This window comes from Chaetodon auriga, chromosome 9 (genome assembly GCF_051107435.1).
Source record: "Chaetodon auriga isolate fChaAug3 chromosome 9, fChaAug3.hap1, whole genome shotgun sequence".
Classification (NCBI taxonomy): Eukaryota; Metazoa; Chordata; class Actinopteri; order Chaetodontiformes; family Chaetodontidae; genus Chaetodon; species Chaetodon auriga.
In genome coordinates, this window is record NC_135082.1 from 28,375,354 (window position 1) to 28,402,598 (window position 27,245).

The following is a 27,245-nucleotide window of genomic DNA, read 5'->3' on the forward strand; positions in this document are numbered from 1 at the left end:
CCTTCAACCGTCTGCACTGTCCTCTGCAGCCACCTAGTGGACATACACGTGTATTACACAACCTGACTGTGACGCTTCAGTATTCAGATCCTTTATTGCAGGAAAAGTACTAATACACACAGTAAAATAGGAGGAGGAGAAGGAGGAGGACAAGAAGAAGAAGAAGAAGAAGAAACAGCAGAGGAATTAGCTGGAACAGAAGAAGAAGAAGAAATTCTTCTCACCGCGGCTCCAGAATTCCACACTGAAACCAAACCGCACGTGTGTCATGTGACTCATCTCCTCGTGAGGATTAAAACCTGGAGCTGAGACGTCTCCACGTCCCCGGTGTGACACTGGAACTGGACCTCATCCAGTGAACTGGAGCGTGCTCGCCGTCACGCGTGGAGACCGCGTCCCTCACGTTCTTCACGGGGTGTTTTTCCTCGTCTCCTTCGTCACTTTCAACTGCACAAACATCCTCATCTTCACTGGTGGACAGTAAACATCTCATGAAAATAATAAGTCATGTTTGTCAGTTGCCTGAAGTTCAAAGCTGTCTGATGCACAAACACCAAGGATGAGTCACGACGGTCAGCGTGAGTCGCAGCTTTTTATTGAGTGAAGCCGAACAGAAAGCAAAACAAACGGCTGAACGAAATCCAAGAAAAGAAAAGATCAAATACGTTTTCATACACGAAGCCCAAAAAACCCAAAACGACCCCCAGTGAAAAACGCTGCTGCTCAAAGTGCTGGTGCATAAGGAGGAAGCTGTCAAAATACTGACAATTCGTTTTTTGGCAATACACAGGTCACATCCCATAAACCCATCGTCACGCCAACAGAAAGAAAAACTAAAAAACAACATGGCAGCAAGTTTTCACATCTTTAAAAAGAAACGTATCCCAAAGTGAGTTTTTAAAGGCAAGAAGCAACAGACGAGCAAACGATGATTCCAGCGTTATTCAGGTGAAGCCTGATGATGATGATGATGATGATGATGGTGAACGTCGCTCTTTGCTCTGTTGTTCAGCGGCTAAATGTTTCCACGGTGATGACTTTAGAGGGAACAGAGAGCTGAACCGTCCAAACTGGTGGAAGCTGAGTGGATTCATCCAGTTTGGTTAGCTTGCACGTTAGCGGCTAGCTGGTAGATAATTAGTTAGCTCTCCAGCCTGACAGTTATCCCCCTGAAGGTAACTACGTCACGTCCCTGGCACGACCTGCAGGTATTTTATGAAAACATGCGGCTGAATTTGACTTTCTGATTTGACCAGGCACCAATAATCTTCTCCAACGAGGATTTAACGCTCATTACACACTGAAGACAACATTTTTCCAGGGATGAAACATTTTAAAACGCTAAAAGCTAAACGCTCAACTTCCACCACTTCAAGCTGTACTTTAGCTGTATGCTAACCAACGGATGTTGACAGGGTGGTATTTAGTCTAACAGCTGTAGCTTTTTCAGCTCCTGAATCATGAAAGTTTAGGCGTCAGCTGACTCCAGCATCCAATCACGTGAAGAGGCGTTCACGAAGCACGCTAACAGGAAAGGAGCCAAACCAAAAGCAAAGAACGTGAACTGATTTCAGAGCCGATGAGCTTGAAATCGGCCGGCGGAGCGTTTGGGTTCGGCTCTGTTTCGGCTCAGCGTCGATTCGTCTCAGGACGTCCAGAAACATCAGCTGAATTCTACAATATTTTAAGTGACAGCGACTTTTAAAAGGCTCTAGTTTGCACTCGGAGGGAAACCTGAGAGCGTCCTGGAGGAACGACGTGAGCTCCAGCAGACACTCTGTAGAAACCTTCAGGATCAGAACGGTTAGAAACACTTTAGGTTTGCTGAAAGAAATCAGTTCATAAAAAAACCCTGAATGTTTTTGGAACATAAGGTAGTTTTTGGGAGAACCTTTAGGAACCTGATGTACCTCAAATGAAGGTCCACGTTAACGTGGGACATCGATCTTGAAGCTGGCTGTAAAACTTGAAAGCGGATCGGTGAAGCTCTCCGTTCCCTCTTAACTACCCATGCAAAGGCTGCCACTGAGCAAGGCACTTAGTCTGGAGCTCCTGGTGGAGCTGCTCAGAGTCCAGAGGCTGCCGTACAATCAGGGTGAAGCTTTGTGTTTCTGATAGCTCGGAGGTTTGAGGTGAATCATGTCACACGTTTGCTTCACGTAGACACGATCAGTTCTTCTGAGTCTCGTAGATCCTGAAGGCTTTTTTCGGCTTTTTTGAACAGAAAATCACCGTCATGATCGGTGGGTTTGTTGGAGGAGGTGAAGTAAATGCACACTGAGTTTGAACTTCAACGAACTCTGACGGGTGAATTCAGTGTTGACCAACAGTGAACAGTGACCAGAACGTCTGACGAGGAAAAACAAACAAACAAACATGAGGAAACGTTAAAACAATGCCAGCATTTCTAACCCTGCAAATGATGCAGCATGGTCTGCAGCCAGCCATGAGATAAAGGTCAAAGGTCATGCTAACTTTTTTTGCTTCCATGCTACATAGCTAACTGCCATTAGCGAGCTAGCTGGGTGGGCAGGCTGCTGTAGTTTTGAAGCGCTTTAGCAAAAAGATGATTAGAAATGAAGGTTGAGGAAGCAGAAACAGGAGAATACTCAGTCTTATGAGTCTTTGTGTCACTGGATCAGTGACGTTTCAGCTGTCCAGCCACAGCAGCTGCTGACGAGCCCCGTAAGGACTCACTACACCACCGAGCCGTTTCGTAAGGATGACCTCACTACGCGCCTCTCTGGGGTGACGTGGACTCAGGACGCCGCCACACTGATCTGTCCGCCTGTTTCCTACTTCCTTTGAAAAAATGTCAATTTTTATGGCTAAACTGAAGAAGGGGTCTCCTGTCCACAACGTTTTAATCATCATCAGACTGACGAACAGAACTAAAAACTAAATATGAGCTGACACACACCAACAGATCAGTGTGGCTGCACCTTCACCTCTGAGGTCAGAGTCCAGCTTAAAGTCCACGTAGCTGCTGTAGGACAGACGCTACAGCAGCTCCTTCAGGGACTGTGGTGGGCCCTTCAGTCGGACCCCCTCAGCATGCTGGCAGTAGAACATGTACCAGTGGAGCTGCAGTCCGGAGGGGAAACATTCCTTCCTGTGGTGTTTTCCATTGACGCAGACGGGATCCAGCTTAAAGGCCTGAAACCAGCGGACGACGCTGCGTCTCTCCAGCAGCTGCAGCCCAGTTACCGAACCAGGCTGACCGTGTGCTACCTGTGAAGGATTCTGGGCGTCTGTACAGTCAAACCTGGATCATGTGATCAGAGTCATCTGGGCGCGATCTCCTGCATCATGGCGGGCAGGTGGATGGTCGGACACGAGTCTCTGTGTCTCAGCTTGAACATCAGCTGCTCTTTTTCCTGAGAAAGCGTCTGATTGATGACGACCTGCCTCTCCAGCGCCGCCTTCACGTCCTGCTGCTCCTTCGATAATGTCCTGGGAAACAGAAGAGAGACGATTCAGAGTCAGTGCGAGGGATCGAAGGGAAGCTGCTGCTGAATTCTACTGGGTCATCCTGACAGCCGTCTTTAGAACAGAGCTTTGGCCCTGAAGACACAGGAGACGCTGAGCAGACACAAACTGTGCAGCAGGTGGCGCCACATTCCCACATAACGAGCTGCTGTCAGTGAAGAAGAGGAGACGTCTTCATGGGCTGAAGACTTACTGGATGAGAGCCTGGCAGTTCTCTATCCGGACTCTCAGATCCTCGTTCTGCTGCAGGACGTGGATGATCTGATCCTCCAGAGTCAAATTCTTCTCCACCTGAGAATCATGACACAAAGAAGAAGAAGCAGAAGAAGAAGAAGAAGACAAAATGAAAAACTGAAGCGACAGACAGCACAGACGATCTTCCCGACAGAGGTCAAAGGTCAGAAACACGTGGAGCCGACCTACCAGGGCGTCCATCTGCTGCAGCTTCCTGCTCTGCTCCTGCACTCGCTCGCTCTTCATCTCGATGACGAACAGCAGAGACTCCTGCTCAGACTCCCAGAATGCACCTGGGCTGCCATGGGCCTGCAGGGTGCACAGAGTTAATAAAGTCTTTCAGCGCTTCCAGACTTTCCTGAGAGCAGCAGATAACGCTGAAGTCATTCAGTCAGACGCACACACACACACACACACACACACACACACACACACAGACACACACACACACACACACAGACACACACAGACACACACACACACACACACACACACACAGACACACACACACACACACACACACACACACACACACACAGACACACACACACACACACAGACACACACACACACACACACACACACAGACACACACACACACACACACACACACACACACAGACACACACAGACACACACACACACACACACACACACACACCTGAATGTTTCTCTGCAGGTCCTTCTTAAACGTCGATTCTTCGACCCTCCTCCTCAGCTCGTTGTAAACCTGCAGGTCTGCGCTCAGCTCCTCCACCTGACGCTTCACGTCCAACACAGAGGAGAAAACAGCATGAACAATCAGCTTACCGTCCACTTCCTGTCCGAGCGACCACACCTGCTCTGTTTTTACCTTCAGGACGTTTTCAGCAGCCTGGAACGTTTCGCTCAGGTGACTTTTGTCCTGTTCGTGTTTCTTCTGCAGCTCTGCAGACAGAAAACATCATTTTCATCATCACAGCAGAGAAGTTTAGTTTTAATGTTTGCGTCTCCTCGTGGCGTTTGAATAAAGTTTCTGATTTAAGTTATGTGACTGCAGGCGAAGAACCTCCCTTCATGGTTACCTTCCACGTCTCTCTCGTGTCTGTCAGTAGCAGCTTTACTTCTCTGTTCGTGCAGGACGTTCAGATCAGCCGTCGTCTCCGTTTTCACCTGAAAATCACATCACATGACCCCGTTTAGAGTGATGAGAGAGAAGAAGAAGTCAAACTGGAAAAATAAGGACAAAGCGTGACGGAACGACCTCCTCACCTTATCCAGGATGCTCAGGACGAGGGCGCACACCTCTTCATCGGCGTGGTGTTTCAGCAGCTCCGCCCTCTCCGGGTTCCCATTGGCCGAGAGCACTTCCTTTAAAGTCCTCAGCTGCCACTCGAAGCGCTCCAGCTGCTTCTCCAGGTAGACGTCCTGCTCACCTGACGTACGTTGACCTGCGAATGATCACAGGAGCACGGTAACAATGACGCCGTCACGCGGTTTGTTCTGTCCTACGGTTCAAACCTCAAAGTCAGGAAGTGATCATCTCTATTTCCCTCTGAGATGCAGTGAAGTAGAAAGTAAAATCTAAGTACAAGTACGACGTCTCACGTGTCATCGACCTGATGAGAGTCACTGTTAGAAACATGTGACTTGGTGGATATTTCAAACTGTTATTTAAACCAATAATCGGTCCTTCATCGCTCAAACAGCCTCGACGTCTGTTTTTCCAGGTACAAACTGAGGTGAAGCAGGTTGGAACGTGTCCGCAGAGGTTTCATCAAAGAGCAGCTTCAGCTCGATTCTGCTGCTGTTTGACACAAACTTCAGAGCTTTGATGGTTCAGACGCTCGTTCAGGAGCATCAAACCTGGAAAACACTGCAGAGTTAATTACAGGCAGCTTCCAGCAGTAAATTCATGCTTCGAGTGAACGTGACTGCATGAAAGACACAAAGTGTTTGAGGTGAAATTCACTCTGAAACACGTCACGTTAAGGTTCACACGTTCATCGTTAAACAGCTGCTTATTGGCCAGCATATCAGGAGCTCAGTGGCTCTTAATTGGTCATTATGAAGCACTTATCAACGCTTTATTCATGCACAGCAGCTTCGTCACGTATGATCAATGAGCAGCAGTTAGGAGGTTAACGAGGTCTAGTAGTTGTGGAATTACGGTCACGCAGAATAAGGAATTAATAAGTGTTTTATAACGACTAATAAAGAGCCAACATGCTGCTAAGATGCACGCTAACAAGAAGCTAGTTAATGGTGGACATGTGCACCTGAACATAACACGCGTTTAAGAGCCAATAAAAAGTGAGACGAGACTTGATGTGACGTCGACACGTGAAACATCTGAGATCCACATGTGTCTGTGCAGGATGTGAAACATCTGAACCGACGTGGAGATAAAAACCACAGAAGAACAGAAGCTGAGGTCTCGAACTGCGTTTAACATGAAGGAACCTCAGAGGGTTCCCTGAGGAACTCCGACATTAACGAGACTGAAAGAGGAAAAGCTGCTCTGGTGACGTCTGATTACAAACGTCTGGTGTTACTTTAGCTTTTTCTTATCATCAGATCTCACGTTCAGACTCAAACCAGCAACATGTTGGTCCGTCTGTCATTACCGTCTGACTGGCAGGAATCGAGCGCACGGCGCTAATGGAGCGCCGCTCAGCGGTGAGTCACGCCGTCACTGCAGATGGTTCATTCAGTCACATGGCCTCTGGTGTACCTGCGATCACCTGCGATGTCTCTGACAGACGTCCATCACTCAGACTGTGAAGTGAGTCACTGCAGCGTCTCTGATATTTTTCACAGCAGCTGTTTCAAATCTGAACCTTGAACGTTTTAACACTCGATGTTTCTCAGCTCTGGAAACGCTGCGTGAGACAGCGCCGCGTCCCCTGAAGTGTCCCAGGAAACCAGGACAGCCAGGACAAGCTCACCTGAGTGGAATGCAGTCAGTTTTTATGTTATCAGTTACACCTGTGCTTTACCTGCCGTGACATGTCCAGGTGTTTATTAGATCAGCTCTGGGATCAGCTTACTGCTGCAGTTGTCATGGTGACGGCTCACAGTGTGTTTGTTTTCTCAGTGAACGTCCAAAATTTGATTTAATGTTTCTTCATCCAAACGCAACAAAGACTCATTATTAATTAATGAATCAATTGATTAATTAGTCCCAATTACACGAATGTACTGAGTTACACTCACGTCTGAACCTGCATCACTTAAACATCCAGCTAACGTTAGCTCAGTTAGCTGTAAGCTAGCTAACTATCTGTGGCAGATGCTGCACTGTCAGGTCACATGACCTCTTCATAAACTGCACAGTCGGCTCTGTGAGCCAATCAGGACTGAGGCTGTTACCGTAGTAACATTAGAAGTTTAGAGACAAAGAGGAAGTTTTCAGCTGCAGCAGCTGATCAGCAGACAGACAGTCAGAGACCAGCTGGTGGACGTTCAGCATTTAGCAGCTAAACAGGCAGATGTCTCCCTCAGGAGGCGGAGGAGACCGAAAACAAGCACAAAGAGAGAAAGCAGTGGACTGACGTCCATCAGGAGACACAAAGACGACTCCACGTGGATCGTGGTGTTGGTCTGCAGCTGCTGGCCTGAAATAAACACTTAACTTAAAAGGTGACGTTGTGTCAGTGCTCACAGCTGGTTTCTGCTGCTGCCGAGAGGACAAAAAGTCCTGAAGATGTAAAACTGTCCAATATTTGACAGTTAAAGACACAAAGTCGAGAGAAAAGTCTGAAAAAACAGAAATATTGTTGTCGTTTTTTTTCATAGTGTGAGACACTTGAAGCTCTAAGAGCAGAGAGACATTTCGTCATCAGACGTTCAGTTGACATGAAAACAGGAAGCGAGAGAACGAGAAGAAAACCACAAACACAGAACATAAAAACACTCACCTCCTTCATCTCGACCGCCGCCGCCGCCTCTCTGCTTCCTCTCGCCCTTCTTGCCTTTGCTTTTCTTCTGATAACGACAGGAAGAGAAACAGCTTCAACCCTTCAGCATCGATAAGACAAAGGACCAGTCTGCTGGTCGTCCTCGTCTCCTGAAACGTCTACACGTCTTAATGTTTAAAGACAGACACAGTCGCATTAAAGCTCCCACACTTCACCCGCTAAAGTTCACAAACTTTAAAGTTAGTTTTCTCCTACGGTCCTTCAACGCAGCACCTCTGTTCACCCTCTGTCTGAACACCTCGTTTCAGCGCCTGTCTCTTTAAGGCCCTCCTCCTGCTCACACAGCCTGCTCTGATTGGTCAGACATCACAGTGTCACAGAGGTCCTGACGGCTCGTTTGAGGAAACCATTTCTCTCGTGGCCACTAGAGGTCACTGCCAGAAAAATGTCACCAAAAGTCATTTTATGGGCTCAAACTCTCATTTCTGTCCATTTCCTGGTGGGAGGAGTCTCATTAATGCCCCAAACAACTGATTTTTCCACCTGAAACGTTTTCATAGTTTAACATCAGAGAGTTTTTCAGGAGTCAAGAAGCAGCTGAAACAGGACTGAGATGGTTTTCTGACATTTTACAGACAAAACAAAGTGATTAATTACTGAAGACAAACTAAAATAATGAAAACTGAGGTAAAAATGAATGATCATTTCCTGCTTTGACTTTTTCTGGCCATCTTTCATTTTTAGAAGTGACGTCAGATTCAAGGTCGACTAAAACGAACTTTCTATCTCACAGTCCAGAAGACTGACGATGCTGATCTGATGTGTGTCGGCGTGGTCGGGGGGGGGGGGGGGGGGGGGAGGCCTCCTGGTTCAGGTCTGGCTGTGAAACTGGAGCAGCGAGCTGGTTATGAAAGCCTGTGATGGAGGGCTGACTCTGACCTGCCAGCTTCGCCCTCGTTAGCGTCCACATGTCCCTCTTTTCTCTCCTGTTACATAAATGGAGCTGCAGCTCAGACACTGGCTGTTTGTTGATGCTGCTGATGATGATGATGATTAGAGGAGCACTGGACCTTCCTCGTCCTCAGCTCGTTAGCCTCATTAGCCACGTTTACATGTCAGATAAGTCCAAAACAAAAACTCCTCGTCAACTTCAAAGTGTCCCGATGGGTCGACGGGGTTAAAGTCACCAAACAGCTGAGTCATCCTCTGAGGACGTGACAGACGATGATGAGTCATGTTCAGCTGCACCGTCTGCTGACGGAGGCCGATTCTCCATCAAGCTGCCGCTCGTAGCCTCAGCTCACAAAACTTAAACCTCTGAAGGTAAAACAAGCACAACAGCACACCTGAAGTCCAGCAGAGGGCGCTCCAAAGGTTCACTAACAGCAGCCCTGTTGATCAGTCAGTAAACTATCAGCCAATAAAAGCAGAGGTGGGCGTGAGCGAGCAAAGCCGAGCTGCTGGGATCATCAGTGTTGAAACATTTGGGCTTTAAATGATCAACAGGGTTCAGACTGTTGCTCCATCAGAGCAGGAAACTCCCTGTGAGCCGTCACCGCTGGTGTCTTACATCACCCAACAGTAACCACGCGCTGTCACTCAATCACGCTCTCAGACTACAGCTCCCATCATGCTTCAGGGAACGCAAACAGGAAGAATAATGTTGCCATGGATTCAGCAAACTGCATTGTGGGAAATAAGAGCTTTATATTTTGGAAAACTGGCTCCATTAACAGTCTGAATTAGCTGTTAGCCTCTCCTACTAGCCTCTCCTGTTAGCCCCTGCTGTTAGCCGCAGCTGTTAGCCTCCTACTCATGGATACTTACAGACAGTTCTCATTGGATCACTGCGCTACTAAAGAAAACTTCAAACACGAAGAGTCTCAGGAAAGTTCTGCGGTGATGGAAAGAATCTCTTAAACAGTTTCTAAGTGTTTTATCGACGCAGCAAATTCATTTATCCATCACTTATCTACATCAAACTCCACAGCAGATCTCAAAGGGTCACAGATCAGCTGATCAGAGCTGCAGGTTTAGATTGTTGCTTTGAGTGTAAATCAGTAGTTTGTGAGTATTTCACAGCAATCCAGTCGGGAGATATGAAGACACACACACACACACACACACACACACACACACACACACACACTCAGACATGATAAACACTGAAATGAAGGCTTACTGTATTGCCTCACACCCTCACATTGCTCAAGCACAGCCAAACAATCACACCCTAAAACACCAGTTTAGACACACACACACACACACACACACACACACACACACACACACTGTAAACACTTCTAAACTCTGCTCAGCAAGCTGGACACCAACTTTATTTAAACTTTATTTAAACTGTGAGCTGAAACAATAAATATCTCTGGTTTAAACACGTCACTGAGTTCAGGAGGAGACGAGGAGTCGAGCTCTGCAGCATCAGTTTAAGCCTCTGTGCGGCGGCAGGAGGAGGAGGAGGAGGAGGAGTAGGAGGAGGAGAAGCATATGTTCCTGCAGGCATCACGAGGCTTCTCCTGTGAAAAGGCCATAAATCACAGCAGAGCTCAGTTTGCACAACACTTCAAGAAGAACCTGAAGGCACCGAAATGAAGCCGAGAAACTTTCAGAGCAGATTCAGATTGTGCTCATGTCTCTGGAGAAGACGAACCGTCTGATTGGTTCTTTAAACGTCCGTCCAGCCCTCTGAAGCCTGACACTCACTCTGAAGAAGAAGAAGAAGAAGAATCGGGGGGAGACACTCCCCTTTATTTGTCACACACACATGCAGCACGGCACACGGAGGTGAAATTTGACTTCCGCCTTTAACCCATCCTGGTCGTCCTTCCTCCGCGGCAGACCAGGAGCGGTGGGCAGCCAGACCGGCGCCCGGGGACCCATTCTTCTGTCACCATTGGTCAGGTGGTGATCTTCTTGCATGTTTTTAGTGGGGGTATATTTTACGGAGGATACCCCAGGTGAACGGGTGAACACGAGGAGAACATGCAAACTCCACACAGAAAGGCCCTCCTCGAGCAGCAGGCACCGAAGGCATGGTGGAGGACACACCCGGTGCCCGCAGCGAGATTCGAACCCGGGACCTTCTTGCTGTGAGGCGACAGTGTTGCCACCGTGCCACCTGAATGCAGAGCTGCAGATAATTAACTCTTTTATTATCGATTATCTAACAAGCTTCGTCTATGAATCACCTGTTCAGTCAAAAACTCGTGAAAAACGTCCATCACAGCTCACACAAGTCCAAGAAGACGTCAGCAGACGTCTCACTGTCCAACAAACCGTTCAAAACTCAAAGATGATGAGAAACCGAAAACCAGCAAATCCTCAAACTGGACAAGACAAAAGTTCGACGTTTTCTTAGTAAATGATCCAAAATCGATCGGCCCTGCAGGGACTTTGTAAAGTATTTGGATTCATGAGAGACAGATTAAAAGTCTGTGCTGCAGACACGCGCAGCCTACGTTTCCCATAATGCACCTGGACAGTGTCTTTCTTTCTTTCCTCTCTGCCTGATGGACAGTCGGTCTCAAACTGTTTGACTGTCATCGTCTCCAAACCTGACAAACTTCTCGGTTCAATGTGACGAATCAAGTGATCAGTCATCAATAAGCTGATCGATTAGCTGATCAGCTCATCCACTGACCCGTGAACAACAGAACCTTCTGAAAATGCTGCTGCGCTCGTGTTGCTGTGAAACTCTTCTGTTGTCACCTGGACGGGTGGAAACAGAGACAGCCATGTTTGCTTCCTGGCTGGGTCGTCTTAGTCACGACATGTCCTTCCCTGATTGGTCGCAGCCCTGTCACATGACCCTTTTTCTGGAGAGATTAAACATGGTCAGCCTGGATTAATCTATGAGTCTTGGCTAGCAGAGGTTAAGTCAACGTGGGTAATGAACTTCAGGCGCTGCTGACGTGGTTGTTTATGCTAGCAGCTGTTGTCGTGCTGTTAGCGCCTGCACACACAGGTGGCGAACACCTGCGTACATGATGTCACGTGATGCGTTTTCAGGCACACACACACTTCCTGGACTTCACACCAGAAACTACAGATCACAGTTTGTGTTGGTGGAGCTCCAGATTAAGTTCATCACATCAGGAAACCTGTGGTCCCGATGGATTCTGATTGGACCGAATGTTTGTTTGTTTGTTCACGATGCATCACTCAGCTACAGGCTGCTGTCTGAGCTGTTTCAGGGATAACGAGCCTGATCAATCAACAGATTTAATCACAATGATAAAAAAACAGCTCCTGTTAGCCGCTCCTGTTAGCCCTGTTACTCCTTATGAAGTTGATTCAAGGTGGACGTGTCCTCTTGACGTGTCCTCTGGACGTGTGAATCTGAATCCACCGTACGTGCATCATGTCTGTGTTTGGTTTGATGGCCGTGCTGCTGCACCTTGCAGACGTTGACATATTTGAGCTTTGGGGGTGAAGCCTGGAGGACAGTCTGTGCTGCAGCTGTCTGTACAGTCTGTTGTTGTGCTGCCTGTTTGTCAGATGCTGTTAGTAACAAACATCATGAGCACAACAGTAATGACTGCTTTCCTCCTCCCAAAAACCACAACACAGTAAAGCACAGGGGAAGCCAGCACGCTGCACCGTCATGTGACAGGATTTGACCTTTGGAAGCGTTTCAGGATGAGACGGAGAAGAATCTCCTGAACGAGGTTAAATTCGCTCAGACCTCTTTCACTTCACATCCTCGTGTCAAATGTCTCACGTCTCACCGGCAGACGGAGAACTCAGACGTTAAACTGAAGCTGAACTTCACCTCCGTGAGGTTCAGGAGACGCTTCAGAGTCGAGTCATCAACCGCTCGCTGTGGAAACAACGTGCCTTCATGTGGCGTCGTCCAAGCTCACGTTATGAATACGAGGGTTAGGGTTAGGGTTAAGAGCTGCTGAGGTTTTCCATCCACTTCATTCACGCTTTGAAGAATTATGGGCCGAGTTAAAAGAGCCTCTGAGAAGAGCCGACTGGATTAGAAGCAGAGGTGAGAGATTATAATCTGCAGGCCTGTATGAACTGTTCCCAGATCAGACCTATGACGTGACGTGATGTGATGACGATTTCTCTTCAGGCTTTTCCTCTCTTCTTCCTTGTCTAACCTGCCGCCTACATTACCCACAATGCAACTGCTGACAGCTCAGTCAGTTGGTTATGCTATGCTAGCAGCAGCTGATGTAGCTTTAGCCTGAAGCAGGGAGTTTCAGCTCAGCTCCCTTCTGATGACGCTGACTCAAGTGACATCACTCGAGGCCAATTATCAGACTTCACACAGCTTCACACAGAAAGGTATCAAGTGGAACCTTCTCATTAATGACACCGCTGGCCGATCGCTGAACTACAGCCAGACAGCCTCTCCAGTAACGTTCTCCAGGTCCTCCTGGAGGAGAACGTTCTGGGTCTGAGTCTCCTTCCAGATGAAGGGTTCTGGTCTGTCCTGGTCTCTTCAGCGCCTCCTTCTATACTTTCTGTAAAGATTCAACAGCTGCACAATAAAAGTCCAATTACAAAACAGATGCACGTAGTTTCCAAACCGCAGCTCGTTGCCGCTCTGAGGCAGGAAGTGGTTTTCAAAGGGGGGGTCGGGGCCCTGCATGGGGCCATGAGATGACTGTCCCGGTCCTGTCTGTCAGACGTCCAAACTGACCCACGAAGACAAATCAACAGCACTTTGCACACAGGCAGTGCTGGAACGTACATTTACTCCAAAACTGTGCATTGAAGTACAGTTTTGAGGTACTTCTACTTTACCTTTCATGCTACTTTAAACATTGTACTTTTTACTCCATTACATTCATTAGAGGTATAGTTACTGTTTACTTTCCAGATTTACACAACAGCACTCTTCACTTTGATTGGTGAACCTCTGATTCAGTAAAACACGGTAAAAATAAAAAGGTCACATGACGGACTGGCGCCTCTCCGCAGGCCCAGATCAGAAAACATCTGTGAGTCACATGACCCGTTTGTAGGACCTCATGAACACTTCAGGTACCTGGAAGAAAAAACGTTTTTAAACGCTTCACTGTCGTCACATGACTGAAGTACAGAGCTTCGGTCACATGACAACAGGCGGCGGTGATGACCTCGTGTGGTTTGATAGTCAAAGTTCCGATCACATGACCGTATTTACGAGGAGGTCATGTGACCTGACATTTGGAATGAATGCTAAGACTCGCCGCTCTCGGCGGCTCAGTCGATGTGACACCAAGACGATTCAGTAACGTCCTGGTACTTTGGCGTCCTGCCTCAGATGTACTGCGTACTCACACGTACTACACAGAAAGGCAGTATGGGTACATGGAAGCAGCTCATCTTTGCAGTAAAGTTACATTCAGCTTTAAGTAGCTTAAAAGTAGCTCAGCAAGCTAATAATGAACTCAGATAGCTAACAATTAGCTCAGCTAGCTTATGGTGTGTTGTAGCAGCAGCTTTATGTTTCTACAGTGATCATTTCTCAGATGTTTAAACTTCACTGCGAAGAAGGAGCTGATGTCAAACTACACAACACGACAAATTCCCACTTCCTGTGTAGACAGGAAGTTCCAAGACAAAACGACAGAGCACTGCCTTGTTGGCGAAACTCATGAGATCAATGTGGGGTCAGCTCATGAGCTGCTGGGTTGTCATCAAATGGGAAGAGGTCAAAGGTCATCAGCCGGGCATCAGTGGGCGTCGAAGAAAGATCAATGAGGACGTTCACTGGAGGTGATCACATGACCACAGTTCATTTAGGTCACGTGACGGCAGCTGAGACAGTTCTGCTGATGAAGATCACGAGATGTAGCTGAAAGCTACAGATCATTTTAATAATTGATCATTTATTGAGCAGTTTTTTCTGTTTCATCACAGGAAACTGAATTTCTCTTAAACTGCAGTTTGACGACACAACTGTCATTTTGTCATTTTCACTTCCTGTTTCAGTTTGAAATTAAACATTCAAAGTTCCTGTTTTCTGACACGGTGGAGTTTTTTAAAGTGGAAACTCGTTTGTTAACAGTTCAGCGACAGACTGAAGCTCAGGCTGAAGCTCAGAGCTCCATTCAGTTATTTTAAGGGGTTTTAAGCTTAAAGTCCATCCAGCTCTTATTTCCTCCTCGCTTTCCTCTCACTGCATGTTTTTCTGAGGCTTTCATCTTTGAAAACCTCGTGCAAAACCGAAAAGACCGTCGAATCAGGCAGCTGCAGGTGAGAAATGACCTGCAGGACGTCTGTTGGCGTCCACACGTTCAGTGATCACATCATATTTTCTGTGGAAAGGTTTGTGTGGAGCCATCGTAGAAAAAGAATCTGATGAATCTTTCTAAAACGTCCGATCACACATGTGAATAAAAACAGTTCACATTTTGACTCTGTGTGTTTTCCTGTGAACGCTGAGAACGCTGCCGCATCAGCAGGTGTGGAACAGACTCTCTGGACAGGAAACGCAGGTTTGGCTCATTCGTTGGGTAGATTTTGAATTAACCGTCCAAACTCCAAGTTTACAACCACAGCGAGCATCTTTGTGAACATGCGATTGTATAAAACTTGCTTCAGATCACATCACGCCGCTTAGCGTCCACACTTCCTGTTTCCCAGATTTAATCAAACATCTCTGTGTTGTTGTTGGTGTCCAGCAGCAGCAGCTCAGACTCTGAGGCTCTAAATCTTTTCTATTCTGAGCTAATCAAAGATTTACTGGATTTCACGTTATGCAACAGCTTCTAAAACTGGTCAACAGTTCTTCTTCTGTGGTGAAACGACCTGCATTATAAGAGCAGGATCAACATGAGAACAACACCTTTAGTTTATGCTGCAGAAGAACGTTTACGAGCAAGAATTCAGAAACTCACCTTCTGCTCACCTGCATCTACTTCTGCTGCATATGTTAGCAGGATGTCACGACCTGCTAGCTTTAGCTTGAGTCAGTTAGCATGATGTCATGACCCGTTAGCTTTAGCTTGAGTCAGTTAGCATGATGTCATGACCTGCTAGCTTTAGCTTGAGTCAGTTAGCATGATGTCACAACCTGTTAGCTTTAGCTTCAGTATGTTAGCATGGCATTATGACCTGTTAGGTTTAGCTTCAGTCAGTCAGCATGATATCATGACCTGTTAGCTTTAGCCTCAGTATGTTAGCATGATGTCATGACCTGTTAGCTTTAGCCTTAGTATATTAGCATAGTTTTAGCATTAGTCAGCCAGCATGGCATCATGACCTGGAACATGTTAGCTTTAGCCTCAGTATGTTAGCATGATGTCACGACCTATTAGCTTTAGCCTCAGTATGTTAGCATGAAGTCACGACCTGTTAGCTTTAGCTTCAGTCACAAACACGTCGTAGCAGGAACACGATGTGTACGTGTCCACTGGAATCTCCAGATCAGAGTACAAAATGAAACGCTAAAAAAATGACATGAAAAATGCTCCAGTATTTGTCTCCAAGTCGTTGACTTCAACATGCCACTAAGTCACGTTCAAGTCATCAAATGTCACAGAATTCTACTCACTAATGGTAAAACTGCAGTTTACTGCAATTTACTGACATTTCAATATCGATCTCGATTGCTACAACTGTGATTTTACATCAATGTTAGACTCCATTAAGTCAAACAATAAGAAGAGACTTGTTTTAAGTTACGATTTGCCTGTTATGTCCTTTACAGTCAACCTTAACGCAACACACGAGGCAGCTGTCAAAAACACTAAAATCTATTTTTTGAGGATTCTGCTGTCGATGACGTAGAAAGACAGAGTTAAGAGTTAAACAGCATCTGCAGCTCAGAAACATGTGACATGACCACCACATCCACCCTCATCTGTAACAAGAAACCCACAAAGAAACGGACGTGAACGCGTCTTTTCGGCTGATTTACCGGCTGGTCCAACGTTAGCTCCAAAGCTAACACAAAGTTTGTTCAGACCTTCAGGAAAATGTGCTGCGAAGCTCGTAAAAAAAAAAAAAAATAATAAAAATGTAAAAGATTAAACTGCTGAACTGAACTGAATCTCACAGAAAACTGATCAATAGCTCATCAGATTCATACTTACTGATCAAAGGTATTTGGATTGTAAAAAAAACGCTCCTGAACGCAGCGCTCGCTGTGGGTGGAGCTTACGTGTGCTGCCTTCAGGAACACTTTGTAGGCTCCTTAATCTTTTCTTTAAACAGGAACAGTTCAAAGGATAAAATCACATCAGGTCAATGTCAGGAGTCTGAATCTCACAGAAAACTGATCAATAGCTAATCAATAACCGATCAGCTTCATATTTCCAGATGAAAGTTTCTACATTTTGATCCAAAAACGAGCGATTAGACCTGATAAAACTTCCCCAGCCTCGGACCCTGAAGCCGGAGCACTGACCACATGAAGCCTCCGTCATCTTCTATCAATAACTGACAACAGCTGTCAAAGTTTCCTCTGAGCTGAAGAACCACCGACAGCACGGACAGACCACCGCCAACAACCGACACCACAGAGGTGTCAGTGAACACAGCTTCTCCCGAGCGACACATGGAGCCAAAAAAGAGTTTAAAAGAGAAGATTTCTCCAGAAAAACAGCATAAAGTCTTCATATTCGTGCGCTCACAGCAGCATCGCGGAGCTGCGAGCTTCATGTCAGACATATTAACGGTATTTAGTCGGATTATGACACCATGTGACCCCGTAAAACCACTTTAAAATCACTGCGGAGCTCATACACAGCGGGTCTCACTGTAAGGAGATTAAACTGTTAAAGCGATATTTCAAGTAGTGAAAACTCCGTGAAATCGCTCTTAACTCATGACAAACACAGTTTATCTCACAGGACTGCACTTTTACAGACGGTGGGAGCTTTTAAAAGTACACGAAGTATCAGAGCTGCTGAAAAACGACAGAAATTGGGCGTCCATCGTGTAAAAGTACCGTGAGAAAACACAGACTCTCAGACACGATGCGAGATTAAAAACAGATGTTCACAAAAGAGGAAAAAACAACCTTCGTGTTGTTTTTACCACAGTTTCTTTATCAGGCCAATTCAGGCGCCAAATCACCGCCTGCAGCTTCGATTATGGACCATAAATCAGGAATAAATCCTGGAGATTTGAGCGGTGTTCGGCCGCACGGTCCTTTATGACCCGGAGCTCTTTCCCGGCACGTTGGGAGTCCGCCGGCCGCCTGCTAATGTGCAGCCGAACAAAGTGGACGCGTACGGGGCTGTGCCGGGTTCGTGCCGGGTTCGTGCCGGGTGGTGTCGGGGGTCTCACCTTGCTCTGGCTGCAGCCCATTCCTCCTCCTCCGAGCTCTGCTGTCGCTGTGAAGCCGCTCTCACTGCCCGCTCCTCTTCCTCTGCTTCTTCTTCTTCTGTTGACAACTTTCAAACTCGCTCAATAAGCTCCATGAACGCTACGCGCGGGGGGCGGGGCGTACGTGTGCTGCCTTCAGGAACACTCGGTGTACTCCAGCTTTATTAAAAAGAAATGGATGAACGTGATTTCATCAGTTTGACGCGTCTGTCAGTGTTTCTGTTCATTAATAACGACCCTTATCCCGTTTATCGTCTCAATAAAGTTGTAATTTTTGACACAATTTTTCATTTTGAGGTGGAATGTAACTGAATGTAAGTACATTTATTGAAGCACTGTACTTTGTTTGTACAAGTTTGAGGTACTTGTACACTTGAGTACAACATACACTTAAGTATATCCATTTTATGTTATATTTTGCTTTATACTTCCACTACAGACACCACGTGTTACTTCACTGGCCACATTGATCTGAGAGCTTTAGTTACTTTGCACATTCAGAGTATCAACACAAATATAAATGGATGAATGTACTCAGCAGTACATGAAGTCATGAAAATGAGCTCCACCTTCTGCTGAATCATTAAAGAGATGAGCACATGAATGCATCAGTAATCATGATCCAGTCAAACATACGATTCTGAAATGAAGTATTCTGCAGAAGTAGACACGTGAGTACTTTTACTCATGGTACTTTAAGTATTCTTTGATGTTTAGGTACATCAAGTTTTGAATGCTGGACTTTTACTTGTGACAGAGTATTTCTACACTGCAGTATTACTGCGTTTACTGAAGGAAAAGAGTTCTTGATGACCCGCAGCTCACCTGTCAGGTGAGTCTCAACTTCAACAACATCTCTCTGAATGTTCCCATGAAACCTCTGACATCATCGCATTTTTAACATCTGATGTCACAGGCAGTGTGTGTGTGTGTGTGTGTGTGTGTGTGTGTGTGTGAGATGCAGGAAGTTGTTGGTCTGAGGACGAAGCTGCAGATTTATTTTCCTCTTTGAGTTTTTCTCCTCCTGCTTCTGTTTTATGGACGTTTTTACAAGCGAAACTTAAAGCCCATAAAACACTGAAATATACACACACACACACACACACACACACACACACACACTGTAGTTAACTTGTGAAGACTTTCCACTGACGACATTTATTTGCTGTGGAGGAGGTTTGTGATCTTTTTGTTCTTGTGAGGACATCAGTGCACGCACACACGCACACACGCACACACACACACACACACACACACACACACACGCACACACACACACACACACACACACGCACACACACACGCACACACACACACACACACACACACGCACACACACACACACACACACGCGCACACACACACACACACACACACACACACACACACACACACACACGCGCACACACACACACACACACACACGCACACACACACACACACACACACACACTCGGCAGGATGTGTGATGATGAACTTTGTCTTCCTGGAAGAGTCTCAGACTCAGACGTTACCTGTGTCACAGCCTCACAGGTGAATTCAGTCTGTCACAGATCAGTCACATGACTTCCTGTTGCTGTTATTGATGAACGTATTAATCATCTGAAGAAGAGTCAAAAATCTGATGAGAAGTTTAGAGAAATAAGAACTAAAGTGACACTTTTTCAGTCAGTCGAGATCAGCTGCATGAAAAATCTTCTTCGTCCTCCTCCTCCTCCTCCTCCTCCTCCTCCTCCTCCTGTTTTCTGTTCTGTTCTGCTGCTTTCCAACAACAAGCCAACTTCCTTATCTCCAGTCCTTTCCTGACGGCTGTCGGCCATCTTGTTTCTCTGCCAACTCAAACACCTGCTGAGTGTCAAAGGTTTGACCGTGAGGAGACGTTGTCCCTCTGTCTGTCCTCAGCAGACACTCGCTGTCCCACCAATAATCTGAACTATTAATCAGATCGATACAGAACCGATCAAGGTCAAAGGTCGTCAGCTTCATGACTTCAGACTGAAATCCAGAGTTTAAGGTTTGATGCATCACATTTTCTCGAGTACTGTACATGAGTACGACTTTCAGGTACTTGTACTTGAGTATTTGTGGGTACTTTAGTGTGATGTCATGACTTGATGCAGCTGCTGGATGGAAAATTATTCAGACACTGAAAACAACAACTGCTGCTGCTAAAAATACACACAAATACACATTCCACACATGAACTCACCCGTGTGTGTGTGTGTGTGTGTAACATACATCAACACGTCAGTGTGTGTGTGTTATGGGAGAAACAGTTTCTTTGTGTGGTAATAATAAAAAGGGTGTGTGTGTGTGTGTGTGTGTGTGTGTGTGTTTGCCTGTGAGCATACAGTACATACCTCTGTGTGTGTGTGTGTGTGTGTGTGTGTGTGTGTGTGTAGCTCTTAATATAAACTCCGGCTGAGCTGCTCTATAAATACTCTTCAGTTCAGTGTGAGAGAATCCAAACAGTTTACCCACAATGCACCTGTGATCCTCAGCGAGCGTCTGTGAAACAAACAGGAATAAGAAAAGTAATCGAGTTTCCTGAGCTGCAGGTGAGCACACCTGATCCAGGACCAGCACGCAGAAGTCTGTGGTTCCAAACCCTGGCTGGGGGCCCTCTGAAGGGTCATCAGATCCGTCTGAGCGGTCGTCATGTGATCAGTGGGAAACAAAAACTGAACGTCTTTTTCTGACATGTTGGATCGTTTGACGTCTTTGTGCTTTGTGAGGAGCTGAAATGAGAAGAACTCAAAGTAAACTGCAGCTTTGAAGGATCGATGCAGGAAAACTGTGACAGTAGAAATACTCCAGTGAAGTACCTCAAAGTGTACTTCAGTAAACCATCTCGTCACTTCCATCAGGTGAAATAAAGCAAAATCTTTTCAGCGGAAGAGAAAAATGGATGAAACGTGGAGTCCTGATGGACCCAGACCTGGAGCTGATTGATCCTCAGGCTGATCGGCTGATCGGCTGATCGACTGATCGCCTGATCGTCATTGACGAGCCGTCGGGTTTCATCCTGCTGAGGCGCTTTAAATTTCTGGTGTCAGTTTCTGAAACGTCTCCAAACTTTCAGGAGACAGAAACAGATCAGGAGAAGCAGCGGCTGGCAGCCATGTTGTTCACAGAACCAGACCTGATCACCGATCAATACTTTGGACGCTCACAGCTGCTTCATATCAACATCTGGAGCTGAAACACACACTCTGAGCTCGTCTTCGTCAGCAGCTTCGACAATCTCTGTGTGTCACATTTCTGGCTTCAGAGCCGCAGAAGAAGAAAAAGAGCGAGAAGAAACGAAGCTTCAGCGACGCGTTAAGGATGAAGAACGACTTTATTGTCAGAGCAACATCATCATCATCATCATCATCATCATCACGCAACACGTGACGAAGAGCGTTAAAAACAAAGGTTCAAACTAATATGAAAGGCAGCCAATCACATCAGCCAATGACACGCCCACACACAAAGGCTGAGGTCATGTGACCTCGAGCCAAAAACAGTGACATCATGCTTGTCCATAAACAGGAAGAGGAAGTCTAACGAGTGAAACGTGACCACTGTGTGTGTGTGTGTGTGTGTGTGTGTGTGTGTGTGTGTGTGTGTAAGTACAATAATCAATAAATAGAAATAACAGAGATTGATCAATAATCTGGATTAACTCCATTCGTTTAACTTCTGATCCAATCAAATAACTTCATTCCAAATCTGAACATCTGACCTTTGACCCCTGACATTCATCCACAGTCAGCTTCATCCCTGTCTCCTCCTCCTCCTCCTCCTCCTCCTCCTCCTCCTTCAGACCAGATGGAGGGCGGAGCAGAGCTCCTGCAGCGGGTCCACGTTCAGGTGAACTCGGCAGAACGTGAGCAGAACGCCGAGAGACGAGAACCCGATGAGAACCCAGAGAACCTGAGCGCTGAAGTACAGAGGAGCCAGACTGCAGACAGAGAGCCGCGTCAGGCAAGTACTCACCAGTACAAGTACACAAGTATTCACATCAGAGTACACTGAAAGTACCAACACACTCACACCAATCACATGAATGGATTAGACTTGTTATTCATGTGTTCATCTCTCTGTGCAGCTGATGAAGGTGGAGTTCGTCTCAGCGACATCGTGTGAATTTAACGATAAATAAAGTTTTAACTTTATCGATAACATTAACTTTGACTGAACTAAAGCAGATTAAAGACGTGAGAGACAAGAGTTTCTTCTAAAACACATACAGGTGGACAGGTGGAGGACAGGTGGACAGGTGGAGGACAGATGGACAGGTGTACAGGTGGAGGACAGGTGGACAGGTGGAGGACAGGCAAAGGAAAGGTGGACATGTTGAAGACAGATGGACAGGTGAAGGAAAGGTGAAGGAAAGGTGGACAGGCGGAGGACAGACGGACAGATGGACAGGTATACAGGTGGAGGACAGATGGACAGGTGGACAGGTGGCGGACAGACGGACAGGTGGACGGACAGACAGGCGGAGGACAGACGGACTGACGGACAGACGGACAGGCGGAGGACAGATGGACAGGTGGACAGACGAACAGGTGGTGGACAGACGGACAGGCGGAGGACAGACAGACAGACAGACAGACAGGTGGACAGGTGGACAGGTGCACAGACGAACAGGCGGAGGACAGGTGGACAGGTGGACAGGTGCGGCTGCTCCTTACCGTCCTTGTGCCGACTGCGAATATCCCTGAAAGTAGCGGAAGCGTCCGTATAAGTAGAGCAGACCGCAGACTGAGGACAGACCTGCAGCACAGACATGAAGTCAGTGAGAGACGCCGAGACGAGTCCGACGGACGGAGACGTCGGAGACTCGGGTGAGTGTGATCACCTTGACTGAAGAAGACTCCGGACGTCCACAGCACGGTGATGAAGATGGGGAAGTACTCCGAGCAGTTGGCTCTGAACACAGAGGATGAGTGTGGAGTTAAAGTGAGGATGAGGAGGTGAAGATGAAGCTGCAGTGACACCTGGTGGCAGCACCGAGCAAAGACAACAAACTCTGTGCTGTCAACAACTTCACCGACAAACACGTCAGAAGTAAAGGTCCTGCAGGAGAAACTGCAGTGCAAAAACTGCAGTAGTAATGTGTACTCAGAAGTATTAAAGTACTTGTTTTGTTATCTTATCGTCACATAAAGCCAGTTGTTTGTTTGTGTTTGTTTGTTTTTGTTTGTTTCTTTGTTGATATCTGATCACATTTCATCTGCTGCAGTTTCTGATTTGTTGTGCTTTTCTCTAAACTGCAGTATTTTTATAAAGTGTACATGAGTAAAATACACAGACCTGTGAAATCCACTGGTCTTTTCATGCAGTATTAACAGTATTTATTACAGTATTAACAGTACTTATTACAGTATTAACAGTACTTATTACAGTATTAACAGGTCGTTTTCTCATCAGTGTTTTATAATCTGGACTTAATGTTCATAACAGAAAGCAGATTTTTTTTATTCCTGTAAACTCTTATTTTCACCCTTCTTGCTGTTTTTGCTTGTTTAATATTTTGCTTGCTGTAACGACGTCATGTCCCGGTGTGGGATCAGTAAAGTCTTATCTTATCTTATCTTATCTTATGTGGTGTTGTCAGCAGTTCAAACAGAAACAGGTGAAATCATCAGTTTTCTTTCTTCATTTGAGAAGAAACAATCATCACGCTGACGTTTGTTCTCGTGTTCTGCCGCCAGAGGGCGCCAAACGTCTCTGTGCGTGACAGAAGCTCAACAGGTGAGCGGGACAGTTTGGGACAGACTGGAGACAAAGAGTCAAAAGCATCACTGAGCTGCAGCTTCCTGTTAGAAAGAGACAGAAAATAAAGACAATAAAGAAAATAAAGACTGACTGAGCTCTGAAGACTCGCTCGAACTCTGCTGGTCCAGCTGTCGCAGGCGGAGACACCGAATACTTCCGCCTGGCATAGATCACCTGCAGGGAGAAGTAGGCTGGACGGACGGACGGACGGACGGACGGACGGACGGACGGACGGACGGACACACACACACACACACACACACACACACACTATGAATGCATGTGCTGAAAATCACTCAGTGCTTGTCGTTTTGTCAGAGCTCCACGATGAACAAATATTCATCCATTCATCTGTGACAGAGGTCAAAGTTCATGGTTTGTTTTAAATGCAAAGTTGATTCATGAGAGAAGTCTGATAATAAACGAGAGCAGAGAACAGATGAGGAAGACGAGGAAGACGAGGTGACTAGAAGAGAGCGAAGATGAAAATCAGTGGTGAAATTAAAAACTGTAAAACCATAAAAACTAAAATGAGGAAACAAAAATAACTGAAACACGTTTTAAATACGAGCATCTTCAAACACTGAAGGTGAAACAACCTGCATCCACAAATGTCTTCAGGCACGTCCTCCTGTTTCCCAGCATGCCCTCTCACCTTGTTCCAGGACGCCCAGCACGGTCACGGCGGCGAGGACGACCGTCTCCTCCAACATCTCTGCGGCAAGGCGGCGAGTCACAGCGACAGGTGAGACCAAAACACCCCTGAGCACTGAACACGGCCAGGTGACACTGAGAGAGAGCACACCTGCAGGGGGCGGGGCTAACACGCACCGACAGGTAGCCTGAGGGTAGCCTACTGTCAATCAACCAGGCGAGCAAGTGATCCTGAACCCTCTCTGTATTCTGACAGCTGATTGGCTTGTTGGATGTTTTATTTTGGAGTTTTTCTGCTTTTAAACTTTCCTGAATGTTCTTAAATCAAAGGAGACAAAAAAACCTTTTTAAACTTGTTGAAATGTTTCATGTCATTTTCTTTTGTTTCGTCCAAAGACGTGTTTCTAAAGCATCTCTGAATATTGTCCACGTCAGGCTTCCATCCTGACGCTCGCTCAGGAGCGTCGGCGCTGCTCTGACTCCTCCTCCTTCAGAGACTCGACACAGAAACAAACACAGACAACAAAGTCGTTTCTAAAGAACTATATTTACATAATACTCTTGTTTTACAGAGAACCATATCAAAAGTATAAAATACTTACAAAAAATCCGCTGCAATATATAAAAATAACATCTATCTTGTCCAGATCATTAGGAAAGGCATACATACAAAAAATATATTTATAGACATTTACAACAGTTAAACCCAGAAAACCCCGAGAGGCCGCGCCGCTGGAAGCTGAAGGTTCGGCCGCCGTTTGGATGAGACGAGAAACGAGGCCCCAACCATCGTGTCGCAGAAATAACATTACAAATAAAATAGACAACAGGTCTGCGAACACAAACGCACACGCTTCTCTGAAGAGGCAAAACAGTACAGTAGATAGAACGACCGGCTCTCAGCTCCACCTTAAAACAGGACCCCTGCTCTCAGCTCCGCCTTAAAACAGGACCCCTGCTCTCAGCTCCGCCTTAAAACAGGACCCCTGCTCTCAGGTCCGCCTTAAAACAGGACCCCTGCTCTCAGCTCCACCTTAAAACAGGACCCCTGCTCTCAGCTCCGCCTTAAAACAGGACCCCTGCTCTCAGGTCCGCCTTAAAACAGGACCCCTGCTCTCAGCTCCGCCTTAAAACAGGACCCCTGCTCTCAGCTCCGCCTTAAAACAGGACCCCTGCTCTCAGCTCCGCCTTAAAACAGGACCCCTGCTCTCAGGTCCGCCTTAACGGCCGCAGACGTCTCAGAGCCAATCGGACGAAGAGCGTGGACCAACAGCGAAGGTCCATCTATTTAAAACAATGAGAACTGGAGGACTCGACTCTGAACTGTGTCCATATTCAACGTCCGCAGACGGTTTGACGCGCTGCATTCAGGGACATCACGAGATATAAACTACCTGTAACAGTGAAAAGTCAAAGCAGAGACCAGTGAGTTCAGTCTTATCTTCTTACGATGGAGAACTCTGAGTCCAGCCTGCTGATTGGACAGGCTGACAGCTCAACCAATCAGCACTGACTGCATGTTCACCTGCTCTACCTGCCTGCTGTGTCAGCGAGGTTCCAGACTCAGGGCTGTCCATTTAAAGGACCAGATGAGTGTTTTTGCACGTTTCACCGTGAAGCCTCTGATTGGCTGACCTGTCCGAGACGACCAAACGCCTGGTTTCTATTTGAAGTGAGGAGTGAGCGACAGCAGTGAGCTTTACTGCCGTGTTGACCTGAGCCTCCAACAATCCATTCACTCTAAAAATAGCTCCACAGAAGCTGCTTTACATTACTGCTCATCATTTCCCTGAACACAACATGACCAACTGTTCACATGTTCACATATTTGCCTGCTGAGCAGCGAGTGTTCAGATATTTCCCTACAGTATGAAAATGATTTGTAAGCTGCTTGAATTTGAATTTCCGTCATGTTTGTTCCTGTCATCTCAGTTCAACATGATGAAACTCTGAAAGTTCATTTTCACACTGAGCTCAGACGCACTCAGAGGTCTTGAAGGCAGCAGGAAGCTTTGGGAACAGGACGCTGAGGGCAATGATGTGCAGTAATCGATGTAAAACGTGCAAAAACATCCGTACGGTCCTTTAAAATCATGCTAACGTTAAGCTAACGTGATGCTAACGTGATGCGAACACCCAGCTGCTTCTGTCAGAGCGACGTCGCTCAGAAAAAAGCTGGAAAAGAATCGACTCTGAGGTTTTTGAACTGCGAGCGAGCGCTGCTGGTCTGCAGGTGGCGCTGTGGGGCAGGTGCAGTGGTTTCAGTAGTCGTTTGTTCAGTGTGGAACAGAATATATACACACTGATGGTCTGCACAGACTCCAGATCAGCCTGTGCTGCTCAGTTACACTCCACATGCAATCCAATGCCACGCTGACGTTTGTGAGAAACCAAAACCATCAAGCCGCTCGCTAACTCGCGGCCCGACGCGTTCGCTGTCTTCAGCGGGAAAATGAGCGAATGAAACGTTTAAAAACTAAAACAATGGACTGATTTCAGAGCCGAGCTGATGAAACAAAGGGCTCCATTCAGATTAGAGAATGAAAGTCAAAAACACTGGAAACGTTCTGTTTCTGCTGCCGGCTTCGCTCTGAAGCAGCAATGACTCGACACTTTAGACCATGACACAGCAGAAAGTGTCTGCTTCCACTCGCTCACACTGAGACGATGACTCGACTCATCTGTCCTGACTCTGTGCTCAATGATCCAAATCTGAGGTCGACCGATTTTACATCGTCATCCAATTAACCGAAGCAGAGGTTCACGTTCGAGACCGAAAACATCAGGACACCTGAACGTGTCGTAGCGCTGTAACACTGGAGGATGCAGGTGTGACTTCATAGTGTTTCTACTGTGGAGACTGTGAGCAGGAAGACGTCAGCGCGGCGGACGGCCGCAGACACTAAACCTGGT

General features: G+C 46.6%; 3 protein-coding genes across 4 annotated transcripts in view; all 3 read right to left on the minus strand.

Moving 5' to 3' along the window:
• Positions 1–579: 579 nt before the first annotated feature.
• On the minus strand, positions 580–17,962 carry ccdc69 (coiled-coil domain containing 69). Its single transcript, XM_076739250.1, has 9 exons — positions 17,871–17,962; positions 7,623–7,689; positions 4,975–5,153; positions 4,788–4,875; positions 4,577–4,650; positions 4,385–4,486; positions 3,913–4,032; positions 3,683–3,780; positions 580–3,453 (listed from the first exon to the last, which is right to left on the minus strand). The coding sequence occupies exons 1-9, from the start codon at positions 17,889–17,891 to the stop codon at positions 3,285–3,287; spliced, it is 918 nt and encodes a 305-aa protein (XP_076595365.1). The 5' UTR covers positions 17,892–17,962; the 3' UTR covers positions 580–3,284.
• A 3,751-nt stretch (positions 17,963–21,713) lies between these two features.
• On the minus strand, positions 21,714–24,401 carry ltc4s (leukotriene C4 synthase). The gene is made up of 5 exons (XM_076739712.1): positions 24,334–24,401; positions 23,770–23,869; positions 22,759–22,829; positions 22,592–22,673; positions 21,714–21,855 (listed from the first exon to the last, which is right to left on the minus strand). Exons 1-5 carry the CDS (start codon positions 24,389–24,391, stop codon positions 21,714–21,716), a joined length of 453 nt encoding a protein of 150 aa, XP_076595827.1. The 5' UTR covers positions 24,392–24,401.
• Positions 24,402–24,860: 459 nt separating this feature from the next.
• Positions 24,861–27,245, minus strand: part of maml1 (mastermind-like transcriptional coactivator 1) — a 21,118-nt gene continuing 18,733 nt past the window's right edge. For both annotated transcript variants that reach the window (XM_076739505.1, XM_076739504.1), the window contains exon 6: positions 24,861–27,245. This exon is cut by the window's right edge and continues 1,648 nt beyond it. The gene's annotated coding sequence lies outside the window, so the exon portion shown is untranslated.